Here is a 27,728-nt window from a genome sequence, read left to right as displayed (position 1 = left end):
CTTCGAGTCCCAGGGGACCCCTCCCCGTGAGCTCCATTCCCTATCTGTGAGATTACACACACAGACACACACTCGTACTCACACAAACACCTTTGTATTGTTTTTGTCATCTCAAATCTTCTCCTTCTCCAAAACTTTGTTTGCTATTGTTGTACTTAGGCACACAGTGTGTCACTGCAGCAAGGGTAAATTGAATATGAATGAGACATCTAACTTTCTGTCTGCCAAACTGATAGACTGACTGACTGATTGTCTGTGTCTTTCTTTGTCACCCTATCGGCCATCTCGTTTGACTGAGTTACTGTAATCCGTTCATTGCAATAAGGTTTATCTACCAATCTGTCTGTGCTTATCTGAATTTATGGCTGAATGAATTAATGATCTCCAGCTTTGGCCTCATTTATTCATGTCTTTGTCTGTGCATTTTCTTCCTATCTCTCTCCTTATGCCTTTCAATCCATTCCCCCCCTCTGGTGATATCTATCTCGTTTTGTTTGCCTGTGTGTCCATCTTGACAAGGAGCCATCTTTGCTGTCTTGTCTTGCCACATTTCATCACCTGTCTAACTGATCTCTCTGTTATAAAACATTCAGCTTTGCTTCAGATTTGTACAAGAGACGTTCAGAGAAGACTCTGTGTCCCCGCGGAGGATTTGCTGTGATAGGAGAGATTCTTTTATTTATCGAAGTTGTCTCGATGTTCCCTGCAGGCAGCTGCCCCATGCCCCAGAGAACCCTACAGCGGTGCTGAGCACATCTGAGAAAAGAGCCATCGACCTGGCCTGGGCCAAGCCCTTTGATGGCAACAGTCCCCTGATACGCTACATCCTGGAGGTTTCTGAGAACAGTAAGTCACATAATATCCAGTCTTTTACAGTCATACATCCATCCATTGCATCATTCTCTACCTTCTGTGCTTTGTACCCTTTGCGTCAGTTACACAACCTTAACATCTATAACTTATTTATAATATGTTGGGTTTTGGGGAGAGGGAAACTCGGCTCTTGGGATCATGATTGCAGCAACTAGTGAAAAAGACATTAAATGTTGCTTGTTTAGATTTTTTATGTCCATGTAACCAGGCTTCTATGATGTTAATGTTTTTCCCAAAGAGCTTAAGTGCAAAGCAAATACAGCAAAGAACTTGAAAAGGAATTTAAAAGCATGATCAATAAGACTAATTAAAAATGCCCATCATTGCCTTTAATCTCAAGTTGGCCTCTTACTATTTTGTTTCTCATGCTTCTTTTTTCTCCGCGTGACTTATTTTATTTAATTAATTTGAATTTTAAATTGTGATCTGCCATGACAAAATCATTGCAGGCATGAAAGTGAAAATCCCTTCTGAATATTAATGAAATTGCTAGAAATTTTTGATTCCTTCTTTACAAAAATTGTTAAATTGTATTGGATGTTAAGGGGTGGTTAGCATAGCAATGAATGAGATGCGAGAACCTGTGGAGCAAGGTGTAAAACTTGGTTTTCTTTGTTCTAGATGCTCCCTGGGCCATCCTGCTGGCCAATATTGAGCCAGAGTCCACAGCAGTGACGGTCAATGGCTTGATCCCGGCACGCTCCTATCAGTTCCGCCTCTGTGCCGTTAATGATGTGGGGAAGGGGCAGTTCAGCAAGGAGACAGACCGGTGAGCTAAAGCCAAATTCTATATATATTCCTACCTCTCCACATCAATACTAAAACAGTTTTTTGTCCTTTTTTTCCAGGTTATACATAATAGAGAAATAAAAAATTCCAGTTAACTGTTTCCTTTGTAGGGGGGTTTAAGCTATATGTTTCCATACAATTTTCCAAGGACATGCTAAAGAAAAATCTTATTTTTTCATTTTAGGGACGCAAGCTTTTTATCCATTATTTTGGGTTTAAATCCATCAAAACATTCCTCTATGGTAGTATGATTTATTAGCACACCATTTAATTTGCAATAGCACCTCTTAGAAATGTCAAAAAACAAGAATCACCTGCAGAACTTTTGGCTGTTAATAAATAGTACATTGTGCTCATGAAATATGTTTCCTAGACAACCAGTTTGACTGATCCCTTCAGTCAAGAGTCAGTGATACACACACAAACATGCACAATCACATGTAAACACACATTCACACACACAAACATCCACACGCTCTCACATTCTGAAAGCCGCAGGAGGGATTTAGGTTCGAGGCAACATTAGGTTTGGCCTCTCTGTGGCCTCACACAACTTCAAGTACTCATTCCTCCCCCTATCCTCCACCCCCCTCCCTCCATCCCTGCCTCCCTCCACCAGTCTGTCACGCTACCTCACGCTGCCAGCTCCCTAGCCAGAGGAGAGCCATGGGAGGCTCTGTCTGTGTGTTGCAGGGGGGCTCTGAACCGAACGCTCTGTGACGCCATTTGGTACTAAGTCACCACCACTGATCTCACTTCCATCTCTCATACGCATCTTCTCCACAGGCACTCATAGTGTTTTGTCAGGGTAAATACATGGCTGAACAGGCCAGGCATCTTATGGCTTCATCAGATGTGGTATTAAGGGTGGGCAATGTGCATATTTTGGGGAGCAAAAGCACACAAGGAATGATCAGTGATTTCAACAAAGGCAACAAAGAGCTTCAGTTGAAATTATACAGGTATTTAGCATTTAATCGATATGCTTCATTTGAGCTGTTTGTTACATTATTACAAAGCCTTGTGTTTTTAGCTTGAAATGAACTAAAGCTGTGTTCTTGATGATTTTCAAAAAGAAAATGTTCTTTTAAACCTATTTCTCACTCCTCTCTCTCTTCATATCTCTGCATGTGTGTGTGTGTGTGTTTGTGTGTGTGTGTGTGCGCGCTGCAGTGTCTCTCTCCCAGAGGAGCCCCCCAGTGCCCCTCCTCAAAACGTCATTGCTAGCGGCCGGACCAACCAGTCCATCATGATCCAATGGCAGCCTCCGCCGGAAAGCCACCAGAACGGCATCCTCAGGGGTTACACCGTCCGGTAAGTTCCCTGTTCATCCACCCCTCCACTGTCACCTATCAATTTCTTACTCTTCATTTCAAAGGTTGGAACTTACAAGCATACATTCAGTTCAGCATGAGGTTCACCCTCGTGTCCTGTTAGACTCAAAACAGCTCTTATTATACAGGAATGTAAATATCTAGGTTTTGGAAGGAAGATAAAGTAGGAAAAGCTGTGCTGTGCTCATCTGCTTATCATGGCTGTGTGGACTGGTTTAATTTTTAATTTGTGCCATTGGGAACTGCACTTTCTGTATGAACAAATATAAAGAAGTATAAAGACATTGTGAAATAAAATCCTACCCTTCTTATGTACACCATCACATACTAAAATACCTACCAAAATGTTCTTGATCCATTTAATACTGTTTTTAACTTAATTCCCAGTCATATGTAAGTTGCTGGAATTAAGTCACACACACACACAATATGTTTCACTACAGGGTCAGTTAAAACTTGCATTAAAAGTATTATTTAGTCTGAGAGAAAGCTAAAATTTAATGACTGGTTTGACTTCAAAAAACTTAAGCAACTCTTATAGGCAGAGTCAGCAATATGCCAAACTGACTATAAATACTGTAAACATGTAATTAGTTTGGTTTTCTGTCAAGCTTTTTATTCATTACAGTCAAATGAAACAGCAGGTGTTTTGCAGACAACAGTCAGTGCTGTCAGTGGTTTTTAATTGCTTGTTTGCTGGTGCTTTGTCTCCCCCTAGCAGGGAGTCTAGAATACTGCAAGTCGTTGCTCAAGCAATAAAGTACTGTAATGTCCTCTATTTGTCAGTGAACCATCTAAAATGTCAAATTCAGGGTACAAACAAGACAGCAAACACGGGTTTCTAATGGTTTTAATTTGTGACAAAGTCCAGCATTCAAAGTTCAAGTATGTGTATCTCAGGTACCGTCTGACTGGGCTGCCTGTGGACTACCAGATGAAGAACATTTCCAGTCCAGATGTGACCAACCTGCTGCTGGAGGACCTCATCATCTGGACTAACTATGAGATTGAGGTGGCTGCCTACAATGGGGCGGGTTTGGGCACCTTGAGCCATAAAGTCACTGAGTGGACTCTGCAGGGAGGTGAGAGCACTCATGTCATCAATGTTATTGATCCAAGACCAAAGCTGATATGCTGACTATTTTCCTTCTTAATTATTGAATGTGTCATTTTCAATGAGTCTGCATTTATATGAGTTAATTTAAACCAAGCTGCTCTTTTAAGCATGATGATTATTCATGATTAATAAGGCTGGAATGAGACATCCTGCAATTGCAGTGTTATCATACACCACCAAAAATTATTTCAGTTAGCATCACGTTTATTTTATCTGAAATCATCTACTAAAAGCCAGTGCTAACTGATGGTCAACTGCATTAGCATTAACTCTTCTTTGTAAGGACCACACAAAGGTGTGACATCCCCCCTGAAATCCATAAGCAGCTCACACAGTCACAAACAAACCCGCAGAGAGCCATCAGAAAGAGAGTGATGGCAGTATCTGCCCTGACCTGTGCAGCAGCGATCAATACTGACATCAAAATAGATGCAGGCAGACTTCCAGAAGTCAACTGAACGGTTCTCTCACACCTTTGTTTTTTTGTCTTTTCACTTTTCCTTTTTTTCTCCCTCTTCCTTTTCTTCCTCTCCTCGTCCATTCCAGTCCCCACTATCGCCCCCGGAAACGTGCAGGCAGAGGCGGTCAACTCGACAACTCTCCGTTTTACGTGGACAGCCCCTAACCCTCAGTTCATCAACGGCATCAACCAGGGCTACAGGGTCAGTAGCTGCCGCAGCCCCGTCACCACCAGCCATCACGTTCATTGACGGAACTGTCAGAGCTGAGCTTGTAGTATCACATATCCCATGTAGCAAGAGGGAGAGAAAAGCCAAGGGGCAAGAGATATTTGGTGCCATCGTGAACGATGGACTTTATTCACCCATTTGTCAGTCAGAGGTCATTCTCTATATCTTTGCAACCATTTTTCATATGTTTTATTGTGAAGCTGTGTGCATGTAATGATAAATGACTTCATTATTTTGTCATGGGCTCTTGAATATAGTCCATCTCTCTGTCTCTTGTGTATACTTCATTGAAACAAATGTAGCCCACAGGGAATCATAAAGCCATATCCATATGGCAGTTTTATTTTTCCGTTGACTCTGTTGAGGCTTAATTATGTCATTGGGGTTTTTTTCCTTCCTTTTTGTCTGTCTGTTCAATAGCGCTCCACAGGCCTTACTCAGCTGGGTGGAGGGGTCATTGTACAAACCCAATCTGAATTTTAAAAATCAAATTTTTCTCCAGGGAGAGACTTAAGTGACAGTGAGAAACAAAAGGGAGTTAGAGAGTGTGAAAGGTGATAGAAAGTGAGGCAAAGAAAGCCTTTCAGGGAGAGATGGAAAAAGACAGAGGGAGAGATTGAGAGAAAAAATGAGAGAGTGGCAGACAATCAAGCATCTCTCCCTCTGACATCCTTTTGCCAACTCTTTACTTCCCTAGAAGCTCCTTCACTCTGGAAACTGGAAACAAACCCAATAGACCTGCCATTGGGACTCATTACCTAAGCACCTAATTGGTCGATCCAAGTCCCATTTGTAGATGCTATATGGTCTGCAGTCAACATGCATGATGGGATGCTATTATCCCTCTCTTGAGCCTTAGCTCTCTCTTCCTCTTCTAGTCTGTCTTAGTGGAGCTATTCAGCCATTCCCTCCCAGTCAAAACCTCGTCAGGGCATCTTTCTAAATATATTTGGCAGAGTTATGATGCCAAATAACTCCTCAGAGTAGCTCAAGACTACCAGAGAGAAACACTACTGTTAATATTTGTGAGAATAAATGTGTGAGAATTATTACAGAAAATGGTTAGCTGCTTTATTTTTGGCTGTCTGGATAATTTTCTTCACTCTCTCTTTTTGTTTGTCTGTTTTAGTTGCTGGCCTGGGAGCCTGGCAAAGACGAAGAAGTTACTATGGTAACAGTGCGACCGAACTTCCAGGACAGCGTCCATGTGGGATATGTGACAGGTCTGAAGAAGTTCACAGAGTATTACACCTCTGTGCTGTGTTTCACTACACCCGGAGACGGCCCCCGTAGCCCGCCCAAAGCATTAAGGACACATGAGGACAGTAAGTGACTTTTCTTCCGCAGTTTTCTCTCTCCTGTGGTGGCGAGGGGACACGAGCGTCTCACAGTAACACATCCTCTGGGCAAGATCCATTATTCATGCAGCACGAAGTTGTGGAGAAGTGCTAATGACGAGATATATAATGATGAGTATATTCTGCATCCAGCCAGGATCATCATAATTGGGATTTAGTTCCCTTAGAGACTATTGGTTAAGCTTTAAAAACTCTTAATTTTCCTCAACTTGTCGTCAGAGTTTTTTCAGCAGTTACCTTGTTTTTGCTGGTTTTGTTGTAAACACTTTTAGACTGCAAATGCTGTCACCAGTTTGTGGTTATGTCGAGTATGGCAGCTGATCAGCAATTCATTTATACTGTATGCAGAGTGTCTCATTTGCCCAGTGGCCTTGCTCATTATTCTTATTTGTGTCTGTCCAGCCCCCGGTGCTGTGGGTCACCTAAGTTTCACTGAGATCCTGGACACCTCACTCAAAGTTAGCTGGAGTGAGCCCAGCGAGAAGAATGGAGTTCTCACAGGTACATTCACTTCACTCCAAAATTGTACTTGTAGTAAGGCAAGAAAGCCAGGAAATAGCAGTTTGTCCAAGGTGGTATTTGTCTCTACTGAAAGAGACCAGTCACAGGATGCAGCACTGACTGGCAGCAAGGTGGAACTGAGACTGGGAGATATTGTTTTTTAACAACTGATCTCATTTAGTGAGCCCAGCACATGTAGCTCTTAAAATGGGTAAACTTAGGACAGCTACTTTATTGTTTGTTGTTTGTTTTATTTGCATCATTGACATACTACTGCCTAGGCCGCATGAGCTTATAAGACACCAAATATACCATTACAGCAGTGAGACAACTCTTGTCAGAAAATAACTTCTTACATAAAACATTACATTGCAAACAAAGAATATTGTCTCCTCTCCCAAGCTCTGCAAATAAAGTCTGTCACAAAAAAGAAGTAAGCAGAGATGAAAGGCATTTTACTAAGAACGTATAGCCCTTAAATCATCATACTGTCTAAAGAGCAATAAAACATCAAATGGATTGTATTCAGTCAAACAAAGGCGTTCCTCCTCAGGGAGACCATTAAACCTACCTGTTTCTATGGCTCTAACGGTAGTGTACCAGAATGTAACTGTGCACAAAGAGATCTTTGGCTTTTGGTTACATTTTACTTCTCATAAGGCTCTCCACTAGTTGTTTTTTATAAGACAATATGTTTGTAATTTGGGTTTGTATTATACAGAAACACACCATCTTTCTTTATGCATAAGGAACAATTTATGCCAAGTGTCATAAATTATACTGTAACCTGTTTTGAAAAATAAATAATAAATTAATCTTAAGTATCTTTCAAGAGAGCCACTGTTACTTCTATTCCAGTTTACATAATGCTCTTACTAATTCTGTAAAAACTCTGAGTAAAGACCAAATGCCCACCAGTGACATTAATATTCAAGTGTTTACAAAGCTTGAGATTTAGCAGCATATTGTAAAGTGTTTTTCCAAAACATTTTAATGTGCTGCACACTCCCAGGAGACAAACACTGACATGCCATGTGAAATTATTGATTTGGCAAGAAATGCTGCCTAATGCCTTATGCAATCACATGAAAAGAGCTGCTGGCCAAGGAGCAAATTGCATTAACTTTGAGAGGGTAAGCGTGTGTGTGTGTGTGTGTGTGTGTGTGTGTGTGTGTGGATGGGAGTGGGTGGAGGATGTGTGTGTGCAGGGAGGTATAATCACAGGCTGATTTAATTTGCTATATTCAATTTTTGATGAAGTTAATTTAATATTTCTGTTAGCTTGCCCCGTAGCATGCGAGCTGAGAGTCGCTATTGTAGTAAAACTGCTGTCGAATTTTCCCTGAGAGGATTCTCTGTCTGTTGCTGTCAACCCATCGCTGCTGCTCTTCAGGTTACCGAATTTCGTGGGAGGAGTACAACCGAACAAACACCAGAGTTACCCACTACCTGCCAAATGTCACCTTAGAGTACAGGGTCACTGGACTCACTGCTCTCACCACCTACACCATTGAAGTGGCAGGAATGACCTCCAAAGGCCAGGGCCAGCTCTCCTCCTCCACCATCTCCTCCGGCGTCCCACCAGGTCAGTAACCAAACAATCAGTACAGATACTTAAAGGTGAGTACACCCAAATTACTAATTAATCTTGACATCTCTTTCCAGAAACAATGTCCCAGTTACTCTGTCTGGATAATCCATTTATTATTTTCCACTGAAAGGGGTGCTTCAGAGATTTAGTACTGCACTTCCATCAAGTTGGGGGACTTGTGAGAGACTGGTTTTTTTTTAAATGATTAGAAAATTAAAGCAATTAAAAACCAAGATATCCTACCTTTTAGTTCCTAGAATGGGGAAAGCTCCAAAAACACTGGATCCTACGTTTCCCACAATGCAACTCAATGGCATCTTTCATTAGAGCCTTCTGCCCCCTAAATGCCCACTTTCAAACTCCACCGCAGTTTGTAATGCAGGAATCAGGGTTAATTTTTCTTAATAGCTGGGAACCTTTATTGAACCTTCCCTTCCTGCATATTTACTGTTTCACATTAAACTTGGTGAACACACTCCATGTTGTCTGGCGCCAGACACAATGAAATCGGACCCCAGTCACCTCAGCTGGGACAGAACAAAAAAAAAAATACCAATACATAATAATATCTGCCCCACATCTGAAAAATAATAGCTCTTACGAGAGCATTAAGGACAATTACAGTGTTTAATGATTTCATTTTTGCAAAATTGTGTAACAGAAATACAATGCCCACATCAATTACTAGAGCAGCATTCAGAGCCTGTACTTCTGTGAAACCTGTGAAATGACAGGCTGTTATATTGAGAGCAGGCTTCAGAGCCACAGTTATAGTCCCCAGAATGGTGATTACTCTCATTGTATATTTGTAAAGAGAACACCTATGTGCCTGCAACTGTACCGTAACAATCCAGCTAAAAGCCCCCTCAATAATCAGTCATGCAAATGATTTAGGGGTGCTAATTTTACTACGGCACGTATAATCTGCATTTCATTAGGGTTGAATGCACCTGCATTTAAGCAATCTTGGAGAAAATTGCTTAGTGTGCCCATGGGAGTGATTATATCTTTTTAATATTAGGCCACTCCACACTCCAAAGGACCACAGTTTGACATTAATATCTTCAACTAGGATTTATGTAAACTATAAATGATTTCATGCGCAAGCACATTCTCATACATACCTACCTAGACACGCAGAAACACAAAAACATCCCTACATACACAAACAAACAATGATATTCACATACACAAAAATGCCCTCCTGCTGTTCTTTGAATTCAACATTTTCAGATTTGTTTCCCCTCTATGATTTCCAGGGAATAATCCATTCTTTTTGTTTACTCAGCTCAAGTGTAAACAGTAGGATATCAGAATCGTATCTCCAGATAACTGCAGTGTAATTGACATTCATGGCATTGTCTCCGCCTTTGTACTGTGTGTAAGCATTTTTTACAAATCTAATCTGCTTTTGCTGTTTTAGCTGAAACTGGGAGCATAAGGGAGAGACATAAGTGAGATCGCTGAGAAATTCTGTGTGCAGTATCTGTACGGCCATAAGAGGGTGCTGTGGTAGATAGATTTTCCTAAGCAAAGTCTACAAACCAAAACCACCCTGTATGAGAGGCAGCCAAACAAAATACACCTATAGTAGTGTCAGTGTCAGTCATTTTTTTGTCTCTCTCCCTTTGTCCAACTTTGGCTCTTGCCTCTCTGCTTCTTCATAGAGCTCCCTGGCCCTCCTACCAACATGGCAATTTCCAACATCGGCCCACGCTCTGTCACCCTGCAGTTCAAACCAGGCTATGATGGCAAAACTTCCATTTCCCGTTGGCAGGTGGAGGCCCAGGTGAACCAGAATAATTAATCCAATTTCCTTAATCATGTGTTATATTCATTATAATCATTGTTCTTTTGGAGTCGTCTTCCTTATATTGGATTGTTTCAAGATGAAACAAATATGATTTCAGGATGGAATACAGATCTCATTGGCTTCTTCAGATAGAGGGTCTTGCAGTGCTTGCACTGTTGCTCATTGTGGTATCTACTGTTTTTGTCATGCTCTCTGTTGTCTTGTTCCCAGGTGGGTGTGGTAGGAGAAAATGAGGACTGGGTGATGGTCCACCAGGTGTCCAACGAACCTGAGGCTCGCTCCTTAGAGGTGCCAGGTCTCAACCCATACACCTTCTACAGGTAGCCTACTGGCTTCACCATATCTGCCTCCATTTATCTGTAATGGGCACCTGAATATAACCAATTTTTAGGGATAAATCTGCACATGATTTTACCCAGTATGCAGATTGTGACAAATAACAGATAAAGTGTATGTGCGCTTCAGTATGTTTGCTAATTTCAGCATATCCCAGGAGCCTCGTCTTACTCTCTATTCCTTTAATTTCGATACAAGCTTGTTATGTAGAGTGTGATTTAAAATTATTTTTACAGCGTGCACATGATCGTTATCTTGGTGCAGTTTGCTTGTTTTCCATGATCACATTAAATATAACCAATGAATATTTCACTGAGCCAATCCCTGAAGACCTACAACAGCTGTTCTCATCATTCCAGCATCAGTGCTGCAACTTTACATTTGAGCAGAGTTAGAGCTCGCGTTAGATCAGAATTTTGTTTTTTTGCATATTCAGGCTGTAACACAAATAAGCCCTCCACTCATGTTCATACTGTAATCATATTCAATGCTCTGATCTCAGTTCAAATGCAATAACCCTCATGTAACAGGATGCACACTGCAAGTACTACAATACATTTCAAGTTGCCAGATTCTGAACTGTGATTTAATTTCAAATGAAACCATCCTTTTGCAGAAGTTGCATTATAATGTTTAACTCCAAACACTAGGTTCCGCATGCGTCAGGTGAACATAGTGGGCATCAGTCCTCCCAGCCAGCCCTCCAGGAAGATCCAGACCCTGCCAGCTCCTCCTGACATGGCCCCCGCCAATGTCACCCTGCGCACTGCTAGTGAGACCAGCCTCTGGTTACGATGGATGGTAAGTAGGGATCTGCTTCCCATGTACATACCTTCTCTGAGTTATCCATTACATTTCTTAATCATGATGTTACACAATAAAAAAAACTTCCTCAATCTAAGGAGTCTGGCTTGTTTTGACCCACTTTTTCTCTCCTTTCCCCCTCTCAATGTTCGTGCCCAGCCTTTGCCTGAATGGGAATATAACGGGAATGCAGAGCAGGTGGGCTACAGGGTTCAGTACTCCCGTGCGGGCTCACAGGGCCGGGCGCTGATCCACGTCATTGCTGACCGTCTGGAGAGAGAGTTTACCATCGAGGACCTGGAAGAGTGGACGGAATACGAGGTCAGGGTCCAGGCTGTCAATGGCATCGGGACGGGGCCCTGGAGCCAGCCGGTCAGAGGCAGGACAAGGGAGTCTGGTGAGTTAGCACCTTATCTGTCATCCTCAGTGGAAAAACACAGGTTTTCAGATGCATGAAGATCAGATGATCAATGATCCTAGAGTAATAGCAAACTGCACGGCATCATCAGGACTACAAAAACAGCATTGCTCGCTTAATTACTCAAAAGCACTTTTGTTTTTTACTGCAAAGTGTCAAGTTCTGGTCAAGAAACAAAAATGAAATTATGATTTATTATAACCAAGGTGTTCGTTCTATACCTAAAAAAGTCCACAGCAACACACGCATTCCTGTACCATAACCATATTTTCATTGATTTTTTCAAAAATGAAAGCACCCTGATTACTTTTCTAATACTATGTGGTATTAGTCATATTAGAAGTAACAAACATACACTTATCATATGTTAAATTTATGTGTGAGCAGACTGTTTCCTCGTCTTTTTAGCAGCCCACCCCTATTTAAGCAAAAACACTCCTTGTCCCTCCTCGCTTCTGCTTTCACATCGCCCACCAGACGTTGGGTAGAAAGGAATACATGGAGTGAAGGAAGGAGTCTGAGGAAATTGAGAACACATGGACTCGAATGTGAAATTCCTGTGCTCTTTTTTCCACTCACTCAAGCAAATTCTTAGGAATCAGCGCATTATGGATGAGTGCCAAGGAAGAGAAAAGGCCTATTCTTGAGTCATTTTCTTTTCAGCAGGCCTGGAGGGTATACCAAGATATCAGAGGCTATGTGCAAACACAAACACACAATATAACTATAGCAGATCACTCAAACTGCATCTCTGACAAATACCCACATTAAATACATATACACACAGGAAGCATGACAAATTAATTTTTGAGAATGGAAAACAATGGACTATTCAGACATAATGTTTTCGTCTCTCTGCTCTCTTTGTTCTCCAGTCCCCTCCTGTGGACCCACCAACGTGTCTGCCTTCGCCACCACCTCTAGCAGTATCCTGGTGCGCTGGTTTGAAGTTCCTGAGCCAGACAGAAATGGTCTCATTCTGGGCTACAAGGTCTGTTTGTGCTTTACATTTTTTTTACAATTATTCACTATTTATTTACAGAGCAGTCAAATGCCTCCAATCAGTCTTTAGAAATGTCATCTCTTTTTAGGCAGTAAATAAAGCAGCAGGGTGACCGTATGTGAGGCCATTTATCCTACTTAATTTCCAAATTTACTTTTCCCCAACTTCTTTGTATCTCCTGTCTCCTCTCTGGATCAGGTGGTGTACAAAGAGAAGGACTTTGACAGCACAGTCCACTTCTGGACAGTGGAGGGGAACGCCACCCACAGTGTCCAGTTGACTGGTCTGGGGAAATATGTACTCTATGAGATCCAGGTTCTGGCTTTCACACGGATTGGAGATGGACGGCCTAGTTCTCCACCCATCCTGGAGAGAACTTTGGATGATGGTACGGACACAGGATTAAGCAGCATTGAGCATTACAATTAAGTAGCATTATTATATTATGGCAAAACATGTGACATTGACAGCAGGGGTGTAGCAATGATTTTCTCCTCTGAAATTACATAAAAGAAAGATTTAAACCTATGATTTATTTTTCCAGTCCAAGATCTTAATACCTTAATAAGCCATGGCTTTATGGAAAGTAGAATTTTGTTTTATGTTGGTGACCTTTGTGCTTTTTTTTTACAGTATAAATTTACAGTATTTTCTTAATCTTTCTTTTCTTCCCCATAAATGGTGAAAAGACCAGCGGGGGATATATCTTTAGTTTGATGGGATTTTTTTTGGTCACCAAATTGAAATTATAGAATCTTGAGTAACTTTGTTAAAGTAAACTTTGTTGTTAAAGTATTATGTATTATGTCTGTTGCTTTCTTGCAGTGCCAGGACCTCCAGTGGGTATCCTGTTTCCTGAAGTTCGGACCACCTCAGTCCGGCTTATTTGGCAGTCACCCTCGCAACCCAATGGCATTATACTTGGTTAGTAACATACAAGATCCAAGATGCTATTTTATTTCTTATATCTTGGTCATTTTTATTTATTGAAATAAAAAAAAAACATCTAGAATCTAGTCTAAAAATGTTTTGCAGTAGTAAATGACCTGGCTACCAAATACTGCACACACTCTTTATGTAGATTTAATGTAGCGTCTGGCCCACGGATGTAATTCCTGATGACTCTCAACATACTCTTGTAATGTTTTTTCAAGAAAATATCAAATCTTGTGATTTTTCAGCACTGCTGTAAAGGGAGTTGGATTATCTTGGAAGCTAATTGGGGATTTCCTTGTGAGCGTTTGATTAATTATACATCTGTTAGATAATATATTTTAAATTGTACAGTATGACAGACCCACACAGTAGCATGCAGGAGCAGATGCTAATGGAATCATTTCAGTAGAGACAAAGCTTCTTGTTGCACAGTTTGCTTTTCCTCTAATTGTTAGGAAAACCAACACAAACAACAAATGTTTCAAATACCTAAAATACATTTTTCAGCCTAGACTGAATTTACCATTGAGCTTCTTATAACACCTCCAGTAAGATTGTTTGTCTCCATTTTCTCTCCAGCCTACCAAATCACATACCACCTCAACTCCACCAATAGCAACACAGCCACAGTGGACGTGCTGAGCCCCAGCGCTCGCCAGTACACAGTGACCAGCCTCAAGCCGGAGTCCGTCTACATGTTCCGCATCACAGCGCAGACAAGGAAGGGCTGGGGCGAGGCCGCTGAGGCACTGGTGGTCACCACGGAGAAAAGAGGTAACCACAGCTTACTGAATGTGAGGTGTATTTTAATACTAAAATATTAGAGAGCTGGATATTTGGTGGATGATTATACAACAATAATTTGAATGAGCACAAGAAAAAAATCACTCTCTCTAATGGTGTGCAAAGTGAAGTGGTATTTTGAAGTATAATAGTAACAATTTGTAGTTTACTAGTGAACAGGAAACACATTTACAGTTGTAAACATAATTCTGAGAGCAGACACAGGTGTGTGATCTCAGTAATGACACAACTTGTAGAGAGCTGTGCTAAGCCTTCTTTGGACTCAATTCATTTCCAGTTAACAGTCCAGTTAGCAGATGTGTTTTCTAAAGGAGTGTTTGTGCCCTGTGGGTGTTTATCGGAAGCGCTCTGATGCAGTCGTGAGAACGAATCAGTCCATCTGCTTCCCTCAAGGCATGTTGTGGATTGTTTACTCTGCAACTTTCATTTCTCAGCTACTTTTCATTCATCAGAATCACACTTTTTCTTGACTGTACATAGCCCATGCAAATGTGAGTGAGCAAAAAGCAAAAAAAGGAAGTGTATTCTTTTCCAAAACAATTTATAACAGCTCCATTCTTCCTTGTATACCTCCTCCCACCATCCATTTCCCATCCATCCCCTCAATCCTTTGATCGTACTCTTTATACCCAATTTCAATTTCTCTCATCCAACCCCACTGTTACCCAATGTCTCTTTCCTTATCCACACCTTCTGTCTGTGTGTCCATCCTTCCAGCTCGTCCCCAGCCCACCAGCCGTCCCATGGTACCTCAGAAAGACGTTCAGGCCCGCCACATTTTGCTGTCGTGGGAGCCAGGCAGCGACGGCCTGTCGCCTGTGCGTTACTACACGGTGCAGCTCAGAGAGCTTCCTGAGAGCAACTGGACAGTCCACTCTGCCTCTGTCAACCATGAGGCCACCTCCTACATAGTATCTAGGTAGAGTGTATTTTCTAGCTTTCAGGGGTGGTGAGACTACATTTCTCTTTTGATATCTGTGGCTTTAAGGGTTTAAGATCCAGTGAAGTAGTTTATCATAAAGATTCATGTGCTTTCCTGTACTTCTATTCCTAAGGCTGAAGCCCTTCACATCCTACCAGTTCAGAGTAAAAGCCACCAATGACATAGGGGACAGTGAGTACAGCGAGGAAAGTGAAGCGATCACAACTCTACAGGATGGTAAGCGTGACATCATGAGAAAACATCCTTATTCACAGTGTAAATATTTGATGAGTAAAGAATCTTAAAGAAAGAGTAGTTCGACAGTTTGGGAAATATGCTTATTCACTTTCTTGCACAGAGTTAGATTTGAAGATTGGTAAACATGAGGTTACAGCCAGCAGCCGGTTAGCTTAGCTTAGCATAAAGACTGGAAAAAGGGGGAAACAGCTAGCTTGGCTCTGTCTGAAGGTAACAAAATCCACCTACCAGCACATCTAAAGCTCATGTATATGTCATTTGTTTTATCTGTCAAAGTGTAAAAACAACATGTTGGGGTTCTATGGGGAGTTATGTGCAGGACTATTTCTTGGCGGGTGCAGTGACTTCCTGGAGTCTCCATTGGTTGCCTGGCAACCTCACAGTGTTGACAAGATTCCAGGAAGTCACTGTGCCCATGAAATAGTTGACACACTTCTGTATCACTATGAAAAGAGTTTAATGTCTGCATGAATTAGCCTATTGTTGTGATACAGACATTACTGGCAAAGCGGCAGGTGATGTCATGTGTGCACCATCTGCAGTTACCATGAGACAAGAGGGTAGCATTAAAACATTGGCAAGGTTTGCCCAGTGGTGCTCTAACCACTAAAGAAATGTTCTGTTTACTAATCTTTCCATCTGCTATTTCTGATTCATCTGTCAATGGCTTTTCGGTTTTAGCTATTGTGTGTTTATGCTCCATGAATGCCACTGCGCATGGATAGACTTGGCATCTTGAATTGTGCACATCTTCAGTTCAATTTAGCTCATTTATCTCACTTTTATTGCCTCAGCACCTGACGAAGCACCCACAATTCTCTCTGTCACACCGCACACAACAACATCAGTGCTCATCCGCTGGCAGGTAAGAGGGGACAGTATAACTGGGGAGGTTTTTATGTTTCATTGTTTGCAAAATCCATGAAAGTCTGAGAAAGTGGTCTCTAATGAGAGACCATGGCAGTACACAGAGTAGGCCCATACTTAAAGACTGGATGCTACACACTTTTTACACACACCCTCTACTGTGTGTGTCTAACAAACAACACCCTCTCCCACACTCACACCTGAATTAACAGATCATAAAGAGGAAAACAGGAGGCTCCAAGTCACAATTTTACTTTTATGGAGAACACTTGAAGAGTTTATTAGGATAGAGAGGTACTTGTTTTCTCTCTCTACTTCTCCCCTCTGGCCCTGCTCTCTCATGTTCAACCATGGGGGATTTCTCCATGTGACTCACCTGTGGGTGAGTGCAGTCTGAGAGGAGATTTTTTCTGTGTTTCATTTACTGTAAATCTGTTCAATGATGATAAGTTAGAGACAAAACACAGGGTGATGAAGTGGACGTTTTACAGTGAAGAAACATACAAGTAAAATGCCTATTAAGGTGAAATTAGGAATTTATATAACCTAATTAAAACTGGGTCACGTGCACTATTCTAAATTATTTCTGGGCCTGCAGAGATCTGCCTCATTAGACCTTAACTCCCCATCTTTTCCCTTATAGCCCCCCTCTGAGGAGAAGATCAATGGAATCTTATTGGGCTTTCGGATTCGATATCGTGAGCTGCTGTATGACCGTCTCCGCAGTTACTCTGGTCATACCATCAACAGTGCGTCCACCTGGGCTGAGCTGACTGGTGAGGAATTACTGCAACTAACATGACAAATTGTCGTATTCTACCACCTACACTGTTGGTTCCTTACACAAATACAGTTTGCAGTATAATATTGTCATTTAGAATAACTGCCGTGTGTTGCATTCATTGTAAATGCTTCATTATGAATTTAAAGAATTTAACCAAGGACAGAAATTGCCCATCAAAATTCAGTGCCATTTCCTCCACTGGCTTTACTTCAGTAACATTTTTAGACAATTATGAGACTCCATCACGGTTTATTAAGCCTGCGCAGTCTTTATGTGTCAGCAGCACCATTATTTCCATTAGAGGAAAACTTTCACACAGGCCTATTCTGTTCCAAAGATCTTTCCGCTGGTCTTGACACTTCACAGCAAAACATTTCATCTTGTGATCAGTAGCTATCAGCTGCAAGCTATTATTAGGTTTACTCAGGTGCTGCTCTGTTTCTAGTGCTCCGTGTAACTTAGCCTATAATTTTACTCTCGTTGAGTCATCCTGGGGCTCAGTCAGGGCTGTGATCACTGTGATTGTGGGTTTTTTTTATGACAATAGTGATGCTCTTCTCACCAATGAAAATAGTAGACTTTGGACACTAATACTGTTGTCTCTCCACTTCCTCCCTCTCATTTTACCTCTCTTTTATCACTTTTTCTTTCTACCTCTCCACCGCAGCCCCCTACAGTATACGGAATCTGAGTGATTCAACTCTGGCCCAGTATGAGTTGGACAGTAAGTTTTGTTATGTCTCTGTCTCACAAAAACACACGTGTACTCAGTGATTCAATACCCAAACTAATTAGGTTTTTAAAAAGCTATCTTTCTGTTGGATTTCACCATCTGTTTCAAGTACCCTGCTGCCTTGAATAGTGATACAGGAAAAGCAAAGTGTCGGACAAATTAACACAACATTTGGCTGCTTATATTCAACAAACACTCTTACTGAGGCCAATAGAAACACTTCTATCAAATCACTTCAAATCCTTGGACACTGAGTACACAAGCTCACATAGTCCAACATAGTCCCTGGTTTGCACATGTCTGCTTATTTGGTACTACAAAAGCAGATGGCCACATATTTCTCCTGTACGCCTGTTATTATTTATGGCAGAAAATCAGTGTTCAATTCCCAGTAGTAGTGTTGTGTGGGTGGGTGGGACACAAGTGAGGGATCATATCCTTATTATTGCACCCCTGACTTTATCTAATTGTTTAAGGCACCTGGAGGGAGGTGCAGGGATGTGGGATGTGATGGTGGGTGTTCCAAGTTAGGAGCAAATGGGGATTAAATTTAAAAAGTGTAATTCAGAATTTGGTGTTGAATATAGTTCCTAACTTTATATCACTGGTTGTTTACTTCTACCACAGAGCTAAGTAAACACAAGCGCTATGAGATACGCATGAGTGTATACAACGCTGTGGGCGAGGGGCCAACCAGCCCGCCACAGGAGGTGTTTGTGGGAGAAGCAGGTATGTGCGCTTCCTGTCATTTCAATCAACACAGTCTCAAGCACAAACATTATTTGACCACCCACAATGCAAGTGAATTAGGTTTTTCCATACAGCAGTTGCTCCTGACAACCTGTGTGTTGAAGTGATCTCCTTTAGAAGCATGCTAAAATTTCAGGCGTTTCATTTCTTTCTTAAATCCCAAAGCTTTTCTGTTTAGCTTGAATAGTTTAGGGTTTTCTGGATTAAGCTGCAATGCTGCTTGTTTACACAATGAGTATAGTAATGATACCAGAAACTAAAACATTGACTTATAATACAGAAACACATCCTTGTCTTTTAATGTATGGTTAATTTGTGTGATGGCCTTCAACAGTGCCTACAGCCCCACCCCAGAATGTGGCCATTCAGTCCGCAACAGCCACACAGCTGGACGTGACATGGGACCCTCCCCCGGTGGATGCACAGAATGGAGACATCCAGGGCTACAAGGTTAGAGTCATACTTTTCTTAAACTCTCCAGCAAAACCAAGTGCCATATTGGGTACAGGCTTACTTCTCAATAAGGCAACAATATTGTCTTCTGTTTTTATCATTATGTAGACATTTAAATGTTTTTGTGGTTCACTAGAGACTACATCTATTTGATATTAATCATCATTAAATGCACATTTTTACACTTTTAGCTAACACTGCTTTCCAGAGGGGCTTTCAGTGAAAGGTTTAGTCTGTTGCTCAAGAAAACATTTACAGGGAATAAAATGAAATTGCTTTCCCTTAAGGCAGTTTGAAATGGGACTGAGTTTTATAGAAGCAGAAGTAGCTGTATTCCCTGAACAGCATCTGTAGACATACATAATATTTTTTCATGCCTCTCTTAATCCATGTAGGTTTACTTTTGGGAGTTCCAGCGTAAGAATGAGACAGAGCGTCTGCGGACCCTGTTCATGCCTGAAGGAGGGGTGAAGCTGAAGAACCTGACTGGCTACACCACCTATATGATCAGTGTAGCCCCCTTCAATGCAGCTGGGGACGGACCCCGTAGCCCACCAACGAGGGGACGCACTCAGCAAGCAGGCATGTCTTACCACTAGATACCAATAAATATGCAAATTCTTTATTCACCATGAATGAGTGCAACAGTCAGGAATACTGCAATCAAGCAATACAGTAAAACAAATATTTCTGTATGTAATGAATGAACACATGATGGAGAGGTACTGAGAAAAAGAAGACAAGCTGAAAACAAATTAGGCAACGGGATGACATGACTAAAGCAGATAAATTACAGTACGTACAGCCATGTTCATTCATTTCTCATATTTATGTGCTGGTGGTGATGCTGATGTTAGTTTGGAGAACCCTGAGAGTTTTCTCAAAGTGGATGAGTCAACCATGAGGAAAGAATTTGTTGTGAAGATGATGCTAATCGTTGCTGTCAGCATGCCAAACGATGTTAGCGGAACCACACAGAGCATAAGTTCCTAATCAGCAAACCCACTCTGAACTCATTTGCTGAATCTCCTGTTTTGTCTGAAAAGTAGATGGTATGAAACTTCTTTGAGCAAGCTTTCTGTCTGCAGGCACGCTATGTCTACACAACATCCCCACCAAACCGCCCCCATACTCCTTACCCATATTTCTTTCTTTCTTTTTCTTTTTCTTTCTTTCTCGTTCTTTCTTTCTTTCTTGCTCTCTTTCTTTCTGTCTTTCTTTCTTAAACCTTTGTATAAAAGAAGACATTTTTACAATTTTTGTGCATTTTAGTATTGTAACGTGGCCCAGTAAAAATGAAGAAAAGAAGATGTTCACAGCTTCTTGGTTTCCCTCATGGGTCACTGTCATGAGAGAAGGAAGCAGATGATAAGCTGGATGGGGGAGGAGGGAGGAGCACTGTGGAGATAGTTATCCCATCTTTTTAGAAGACAAAGGAGCTTTGTCTTTTGCAAGTGTCTCAACTCTTGTTCGACAAGTTTTCAGAACTACGGTTCTGTATCTGCAGTAAGAAAAGTTACAGCAGCAGCAGTTTAGTTTGTTTAAGTTCTCAAAACATGTACTTATTGTTCTTTGTGGAAAATCTGTCCAGACTTATTCTGTACAGCTTTCAAATATAGCATTGATTTAAAGCATGTATTATGTAAGCTAACTCACAAATATAAATCTGTGATCCTGACCCTTTGTCATATGGTTATCTTTTAGTTGTATACATTTTATTATAGGCTCTGTAATGAGCCCTCTCGCTTACAAACACATTTTAGTTTGCATGGCCTCCCACCCACATTTGCACACATTTTTACCAGCATATATCCAAAGATTTGTCACTGAAAAACCTCCAAAATCCTGTACGCATAATTAGTTTATTGACTATTTCCCATGCGTCTTTTGACCTTTGACCACTGTATGTTCCAGCTCCCAGTGCTCCCAGCTTCATCCACTTCAGTGAGCTGACCACCACCTCGGTCAATGTGTCCTGGGGAGAGCCCACCTTCCCTAATGGCATAATTGAGGGCTATCGTCTAGTCTATGAACCCTGCACACCGGTAGATGGTAAGGTCTCATCCTTATCCATTACATTTTTCTTTGCTCAAAATGGCTCCTGGCTTGTATAAAAGCTTTATGCACACTACAAGATCTATTAGGATTATAAATTAAAACTTTAGTTTAGATCAATTTAACTCAACCTGGTCAAAATCTTGTGGTGTGCATTTTTCTTGGGCTGTAAGCTAATCATCACCTTGACCTTAACAGCTTGTATGTCATTGCAACCTTTTATGTCTTCTACTATCATCACAAATGATACGTGACTACAGTGCCAAAGTGCAAACATATTTCCAACTACTAATTCCATTACTGCGTGTGTGTGTGTGTTTTTTTCCTGTGTTGAGTGTGCTCCCACATTGCCTAGCCTGTGTAAGACCTGCTCTAAATGTGGTTTGTTTGTCTAGAGTCCTCAGTGGCCTGTGCCGACTGTCTTCACTCCCCCTCCCCCCCAGGCGTCAGTAAGACAGTGACAGTGGACGTGAAGGGGAGCGGCCCCCTCTGGTTGAAGCTCAAAGACCTGGCTGACGGTATCACCTACAACTTCCGCATCCGGGCCAAGACCTTCATCTACGGGCCAGAGGTGGAGGCCAACATCACCACCGGCCCGGGAGAAGGTAGTGGCCGTGATGTTTGTTTATGAAAATTCTAATGTTTTTAATTCTTCATTTTAAATGCTTTTACTTCACTACTTAATTATTCTTCCTCAGGAGCCCCAGGACCCCCTGGAGAGCCCTTTATCACACGCTATGGTTCGGCCCTGACCATCCACTGGACCAGCGGGGACCCAGGACGTGCTCCCATCACGCGCTACGTGATCGAGGCCAGACCTTCAGGTGTGTTCCTCAGCTGCCTAAAGACACGTCCAGATGATCACCACTTTAGTCATAAATTTGTAAACCTCGCCTTATGTTAGCCCCCTTGATAGTTTGATTAAGGAAAGTGGTGTAAAGTGTCAACATCTGCTGCCCCAGTGTCTGTGTCACTGGTATTTTAATGGGTTATTGATCGTGGCACTGCAGTTGAGACAATTGGCATCCAGTTTCAGTTGTGATTGACAGGCCCTGGCAGGGTTAAAATGGTGATGGATGGTAGGTGACTCACAGGGAGGGATGTGTTTCACCACTTTCAAGTGAAAATTGAGGCGGGTGCTTAGTCCTAGATTTTGAGGAGGATTGGCAGCACTGTTGATGATAATATATAGCATAGGTTAATGCCCGGGGGGTGATGAAGATTTTTAAACCAACCTCACACACCCCCCTTCCCCTCATCTTCTCTTTTCCATATGCCAAGGGCCATAACTCTCTGCAGTATCATATAACTTGATGACTTGTCTTCGTCTTCAAATGAAATTACATCAGCTTTTCTAACTTTTGCCGAAGTTCAGCAACATGACAGATGAACTCTGGTGGTTGTTTGTGTTTGCGTACCCCATTAAAAGTGTCAGACTTACATTGTTGTTTACAAGCAGCGATGTGTAATAAATGGTTTCTGGCAGGATTTCCAAAGCAACAGCAAGCCATCTAACATTGCTTCATTTGAAATATGGCTGCACCACTATTTATGATGTAGATTTGGTTGCTGTAAATTTTACGGGAGCAGTGAAATTGATGGATTGTGTAATATTTGTAGGAATTACGAATTACCCTGGGAGCTGCCAGCCAGACTGGAGCCTTATATCAAACGAACAACCTGTTAACAAAGACATATTGACATTGTTCAAATGAAAGTTTCATTGTCTCCTCTGACCCACGCTCACCTAAAATTACAACTTAAACTCCATTACAGATGAGGGATTGTGGGATATCCTAATCAAGGACATCCCCAAGGAAGTGACATCACACACATTCAACATGGATATCCTGAAGCAAGGGGTCAGTTACGACTTCAGGGTAATTGGAGTGAACGACTATGGCTATGGCTCCCCAAGTCTACCTTCTCCTTCTATATCTGGTGAGCTTTCATGTATTTGTTGATAGTAATTTGAATTACATTCATTTTCCGACAAAATTAAATTCTCTAAGGTTATTCTGACATCACAGAATTATAGCCAGTTGTTTTTAACAACCATACATTCCAATTTTCTGTGTTTTGTCCAGCCCAAAAAGTGGCTCCTTTCTATGAGGAGTGGTGGTTCCTGGTTGTGGTGGCTTTGGTGGGGCTCATCTTCATCCTGCTGCTGGTTTTCATCCTCATTATCAGAGGACAGAGCAAGAAGTATGCCAAGAAGTCTGAATCAGGTGAGTGCACACAATTGCACAATTAAATGGGGAATTTAACTATTATAGAATCCTTGCACCTTGCTTCTAACCCAGTGGCATGGAGGGCTAAGAATCTGATGACTTGACTTGTTCTTATAAGGGGATTTAATAATTTGCAGTTTTCAGATACTGAGCAGTGAACTTGAGCTAACTTTTTTTGAAAGTGGTATATTTTGAATAAATCAGATAATTGACTGAGTAGCAGGGGAACAAAAAGGCAGAGAATGAGAGAAAGAGGGAAGCAGAAGTAGGGGGCATACTTGTCTATTCAGTGCAGCTCTGACATCAGCGGGTATTTTCCTCAGCTCAGCACTTCTGCCATGGCTGTTTAGCTGCCAGGCAGGGGAGGGGAGGGGGTCCCTGTGGGTCACTGCCCATCTTTCTGACTGACAGAGGAAAAACAAGAGGTTCCTTCTCACTCCAACACAAAGACGCTCTCAAAGCCTCCATGTCCCCCTCTAGGAATCTGGCGCAGGCCACTGGACCTATCCAGTGGTTTTTCTTTTTCTGTGTGTTTGCATAACCACCAATTGACCTCAAGTAGCCCTGAAGCAACCATGGAGGTCCTGGCCTCCCCCATAAGTCTTAGGATGACTTAAAGTGTTTTTAACCTGTAACACGGTGAGCAACAGCCCTTCCAAACATTAATCTACGAAAGAGTAGCATGGCAAGTCTGTCACTCTGAGTTTATAGTGTTAGCTGTTTGATTAATCATGAGGGACACTTGGAGTCGATGCAAAATAGTTGTGTTATTGCCCATTCATGACAGTGTTTACACAGAGAGGCACACTCATTTATCATATTCGAAAGTATTTTGTACATGTGTTTCTATGAATTTGCAAATACATGTGTCATTTGTGTTCATGACTATGTGATGTTATATTCTAAAGGAAATACCCTTACATAACATATGTCCATTCTGTATTTAATATACTGTATAACCTGAAACATTTTCCATTGTGGTCCATGTCTGTGGTTTATCTGAAAACTGAAGCTTCAGACTCACATTATGTATCATTTCTGTCACATTTTTGTATTATTAACCTCATTGTGAAAGTCCCCTTCTTTGCTAGTGTGTGTTTTTTTGAAGACATACTGTATAAGAAACAAAGCTGTAGCCATAAGACTTGAGACTTGGAGTTGAGTCAGACTTAAAGGAATAGTTCCAACATTTTGGGAAATAGGCTTATTCGCTTTCTTGCTGAGAGTTAGACGTGAAGATCATTACCACTCATGTCTGTCTGTTCAATATAAGGCTACAGCCAACAGCCTGTTAGCTTAGCTAACAAATACTGGAAATAGGGGTAAACAGCTAGCCTTGCTCTGTCTTAAAGTAACAAAATCTGCCTACCAGCACCTCTAAAACTCACAAATTAACACCCCAGTCTAGCTGTTTCCCCTGTTTCCAGTATTTATGGTAAGCTAAGCTGACTAGCTGCTGGCTCCAGTTACATATTTTGTGTTATTGATCCATCCTTTCATCTAACTCCCAGCAAGAAAGCAAATAAGCATATTTCCCAAAATAATTAACTATTGCTTTAAGTCACAAAAATGAGTACTTGAGAGTTTGACTTACTTGAAACTTAATTAACACTATAAACAGCTTTGAAAGGAAAATGTCCAAAAGCCATGTTATTTTTGTAATTTTGTTCACTCACTCGATCAGTTCCATTCACCCTCCCAGACACTAACCTGGCTGTCCGTCTGGCCTGTGGTCACACAGTGTCTCTGTACGTGTGTCCAGGTAACAACTCCAACTGTAATGCTCTGACCCACGGAGACATGGTCAGCCTGGATGAAGGCCGGTTCCCCGCCCTGGAACTCAACAACCGACGGCTGTCTGTGAAAAACTCTTTCTGCCGGAAGAACGGAGTCTATACCAGGTCAGTGATCCATGCGCAGACAGCTTATAAACTATAATATTTCTAGTGCAGATGATATTTAAACTAGAAGCTTATTTTAAAGCCAAAATTAAATAACCATATGGTAGAAAAATTGGGTTATCCATGGAAACTTAACCTCATGCCTGAAAACATTTTCAGCTCTGTGGAAAAAAAACACACACACCTCCTGACATCTTGGACTTAAATCCACTCTTCCTGCTATTTAAAAGCAGCATATAAACCAACTCACTACGGATTCTCTTTTAATGAGCTTCTGTATTTCAGTGAATCCCAGCTGTAAGACGTGCAGCGTGCTGAGACCATGACCTTGTTTAAAGCCAGTCACGCTGATTGACACAAGTGCTAAGAGCACTGCAGGGAATTGGAGTTATAAGTCCAATTTTGGATCCGACTGTATGCTTTGCATTAGAACATTAGTACCATTTAGGTATGAGGTGGATTTAGAGACAGCTGCCGTCATGCTGTAGAGGACAGTTGAAAGGTTTGTCAGCAGTGACTGTACATATGGATATCATAGCATTCTGTAGTGTTACTGACTGGGTGATGTGATTCGGAGGAGAAGGGTGCATTCTGATGTTCCGCCAAAAGGAATTAGCCTCCTCTGTGTGTACACGTGTGCATGAGTCTGCATGTCCATATAGTGCAAAGTACATTGTTTTGTGTATGGGAATGTGTGAGAAATTTGTTTGGGTACGTGCATTTGTATGTGTGGATGTGAGTGTAGCCTTGAGGACAGATCAAAGCAGGTCCAGGTCTTTGAGGAGCTTCCAGGCAGCTTCCTATTATGTCTCTGGCTTGAAGGGAGAGGGTGGGAGTGAAAGAATGCACAGATGTACTTTCAGAATCAGCAGTCTTTGAACTCAGCCCATAGCGGGGGAACCCAAATCCCAACACCTGAGCCACCGATTATAGATTAATGCCACATCTTGATCTCCGGTCTCAGAATACCAAAGACAGAATGAAGTCCTCTGCCTGATACCAGGATCAGAAATCAAAGACATTCATAATCCCACTGTATTCATTCTAATTCAGAGCTGTGTCAGACAGCGAATGCCATTTATGGTTGATTTTGGATGGAGATTTTCTCTGTGTGGAGATCATTTGTCCAGAGTTTAACAAAAGGGCCAATATGCATGACAGTAAATTCAATCACCATGGAAGTCAATGCAGTTCATTTTTGGTGACTGACTGCTTAATCTGTCACTACTTAAATTGTCAATGTGCCATTTTAGTACTTAAGGAGGTTAAAATGAATGCCAAGAATAGTAGAATAGTAACACTTACATACACTTGAATTATCTGTTCTCCAGTGCGTCACTAATTCTGGTTTAAAAAAAATTAAAAAGTAAACAATGTAGGTATTATGTGGTCCTACGGTTTATGTAAGACTTTAGCAGTCCAAATCCACTCTGACAGCACATAAACTCACACACACAGTAGTTCAGATGTGTTTCGGGGGTTGAGGTTCAACATCCAGAAGAATGTTTTACTGCTACTATGCTAAAGAGGGACGGATTAACAGCATCATTCCTGTGTGGCTTTGGATCATTCTCTTTCAGTGGTTTGAAACCTACTTTGACACACTGGTTTGGGGTTTAAGGAGGTCTTGGTGAAGTAATTCAATGTAGATTAACATGGTTTTAAACACTCTTGAGTGACAAAGCTCTTGAACACTTCAGACATGTTAATGAGTCCCTACAGGCGATTGTAGCAAGAGGGAGAGCCTGATAATTAGTAAAGACCAGGGGCAGATTTGATTTCACCCCCAGGTTCTCATTTCTTACCCGACGTACTGCTGACTGAATTTTGCTGCAAGAGAATTAAGTGGACCCTTCTCTATCCAAGTGAGAGAGCTGATAAATAATTTACGCCTCACTCAACAGCGTATGAGAGTCAAGGAGAAGAGGTGAAAGTGGGCTGAGATTCCTCAATGTTTTTAAACAGGCAGTTTATCATAATGTCCCAGTGGGCTTTCAATAGCATTTCTTCACATTGGCTCCTGCTCTTTTTTATAAGGGGGCTGGCTGCAAGGACTGCTGAGGAATGCAATTTTGTAAAGGTTACGGTGGAGAGTCCTTTTGGGAATAAGTGCAGATATGAATTCAGAGCTGTTAATTAAGACCTTGTTGTAATGATTTCTGAGTTGGACGGCATCTTAGAAAAATTGTATCTCTGGAGGGAACTTTTACTTGGCCATTACTTTACATTATTTTCCTTTTAACACCAATTAATAATATGTTGGTGTATTTTGCATAGATTTCTCTACATTCCGTCCAACACTTGATTGATGCAAACAAATCATATTTAGTATTATTATTATTTGTGGTAGTAAAATACTGCATCTGTATCTTTCATAAGTGTGAAGCAGTTGTTTTATCAGTACCAGT

The 27,728-nt window shown here is 41.5% G+C and overlaps 1 protein-coding gene across 8 annotated transcripts in view; it reads left to right on the top strand.

Annotated features, from left to right (window-relative positions):
• Positions 1 to 27,728, top strand: part of sdk2b (sidekick cell adhesion molecule 2b) — a 251,041-nt gene that overhangs the window by 211,414 nt on the left and 11,899 nt on the right. For 4 of the 8 annotated variants that reach the window (XM_044179292.1, XM_044179296.1, XM_044179297.1 and 1 more), the window contains exons 14-43: positions 710 to 846; positions 1,495 to 1,642; positions 2,836 to 2,976; positions 3,897 to 4,078; positions 4,660 to 4,775; positions 5,932 to 6,127; positions 6,563 to 6,661; positions 8,055 to 8,246; positions 9,920 to 10,041; positions 10,276 to 10,385; positions 11,052 to 11,202; positions 11,365 to 11,602; positions 12,499 to 12,614; positions 12,825 to 13,014; positions 13,452 to 13,550; positions 14,142 to 14,336; positions 15,084 to 15,285; positions 15,422 to 15,525; positions 16,341 to 16,411; positions 17,057 to 17,189; positions 17,865 to 17,921; positions 18,558 to 18,659; positions 19,015 to 19,130; positions 19,529 to 19,715; positions 21,048 to 21,185; positions 21,584 to 21,793; positions 21,887 to 22,012; positions 22,965 to 23,129; positions 23,276 to 23,416; positions 25,161 to 25,320. In XM_044179292.1, coding sequence (XP_044035227.1) covers positions 710 to 846; positions 1,495 to 1,642; positions 2,836 to 2,976; positions 3,897 to 4,078; positions 4,660 to 4,775; positions 5,932 to 6,127; positions 6,563 to 6,661; positions 8,055 to 8,246; positions 9,920 to 10,041; positions 10,276 to 10,385; positions 11,052 to 11,202; positions 11,365 to 11,602; positions 12,499 to 12,614; positions 12,825 to 13,014; positions 13,452 to 13,550; positions 14,142 to 14,336; positions 15,084 to 15,285; positions 15,422 to 15,525; positions 16,341 to 16,411; positions 17,057 to 17,189; positions 17,865 to 17,921; positions 18,558 to 18,659; positions 19,015 to 19,130; positions 19,529 to 19,715; positions 21,048 to 21,185; positions 21,584 to 21,793; positions 21,887 to 22,012; positions 22,965 to 23,129; positions 23,276 to 23,416; positions 25,161 to 25,320 — 4,344 coding nt within the window. The remainder of the gene's footprint in view (positions 1 to 709; positions 847 to 1,494; positions 1,643 to 2,835; positions 2,977 to 3,896; positions 4,079 to 4,659; positions 4,776 to 5,931; positions 6,128 to 6,562; positions 6,662 to 8,054; positions 8,247 to 9,919; positions 10,042 to 10,275; positions 10,386 to 11,051; positions 11,203 to 11,364; positions 11,603 to 12,498; positions 12,615 to 12,824; positions 13,015 to 13,451; positions 13,551 to 14,141; positions 14,337 to 15,083; positions 15,286 to 15,421; positions 15,526 to 16,340; positions 16,412 to 17,056; positions 17,190 to 17,864; positions 17,922 to 18,557; positions 18,660 to 19,014; positions 19,131 to 19,528; positions 19,716 to 21,047; positions 21,186 to 21,583; positions 21,794 to 21,886; positions 22,013 to 22,964; positions 23,130 to 23,275; positions 23,417 to 25,160; positions 25,321 to 27,728) is intronic. The other 4 variants (XM_044179293.1, XM_044179298.1, XM_044179295.1 and 1 more) reach the window with 3 other exon arrangements.

Source organism: Siniperca chuatsi, linkage group LG20 (assembly GCF_020085105.1).
Source record: "Siniperca chuatsi isolate FFG_IHB_CAS linkage group LG20, ASM2008510v1, whole genome shotgun sequence".
Classification (NCBI taxonomy): domain Eukaryota; kingdom Metazoa; phylum Chordata; class Actinopteri; order Centrarchiformes; family Sinipercidae; genus Siniperca; species Siniperca chuatsi.
The sequence above is the reverse complement of the archived record's forward strand: the minus strand, read 5'-3'. Positions and strand labels throughout refer to the sequence as shown.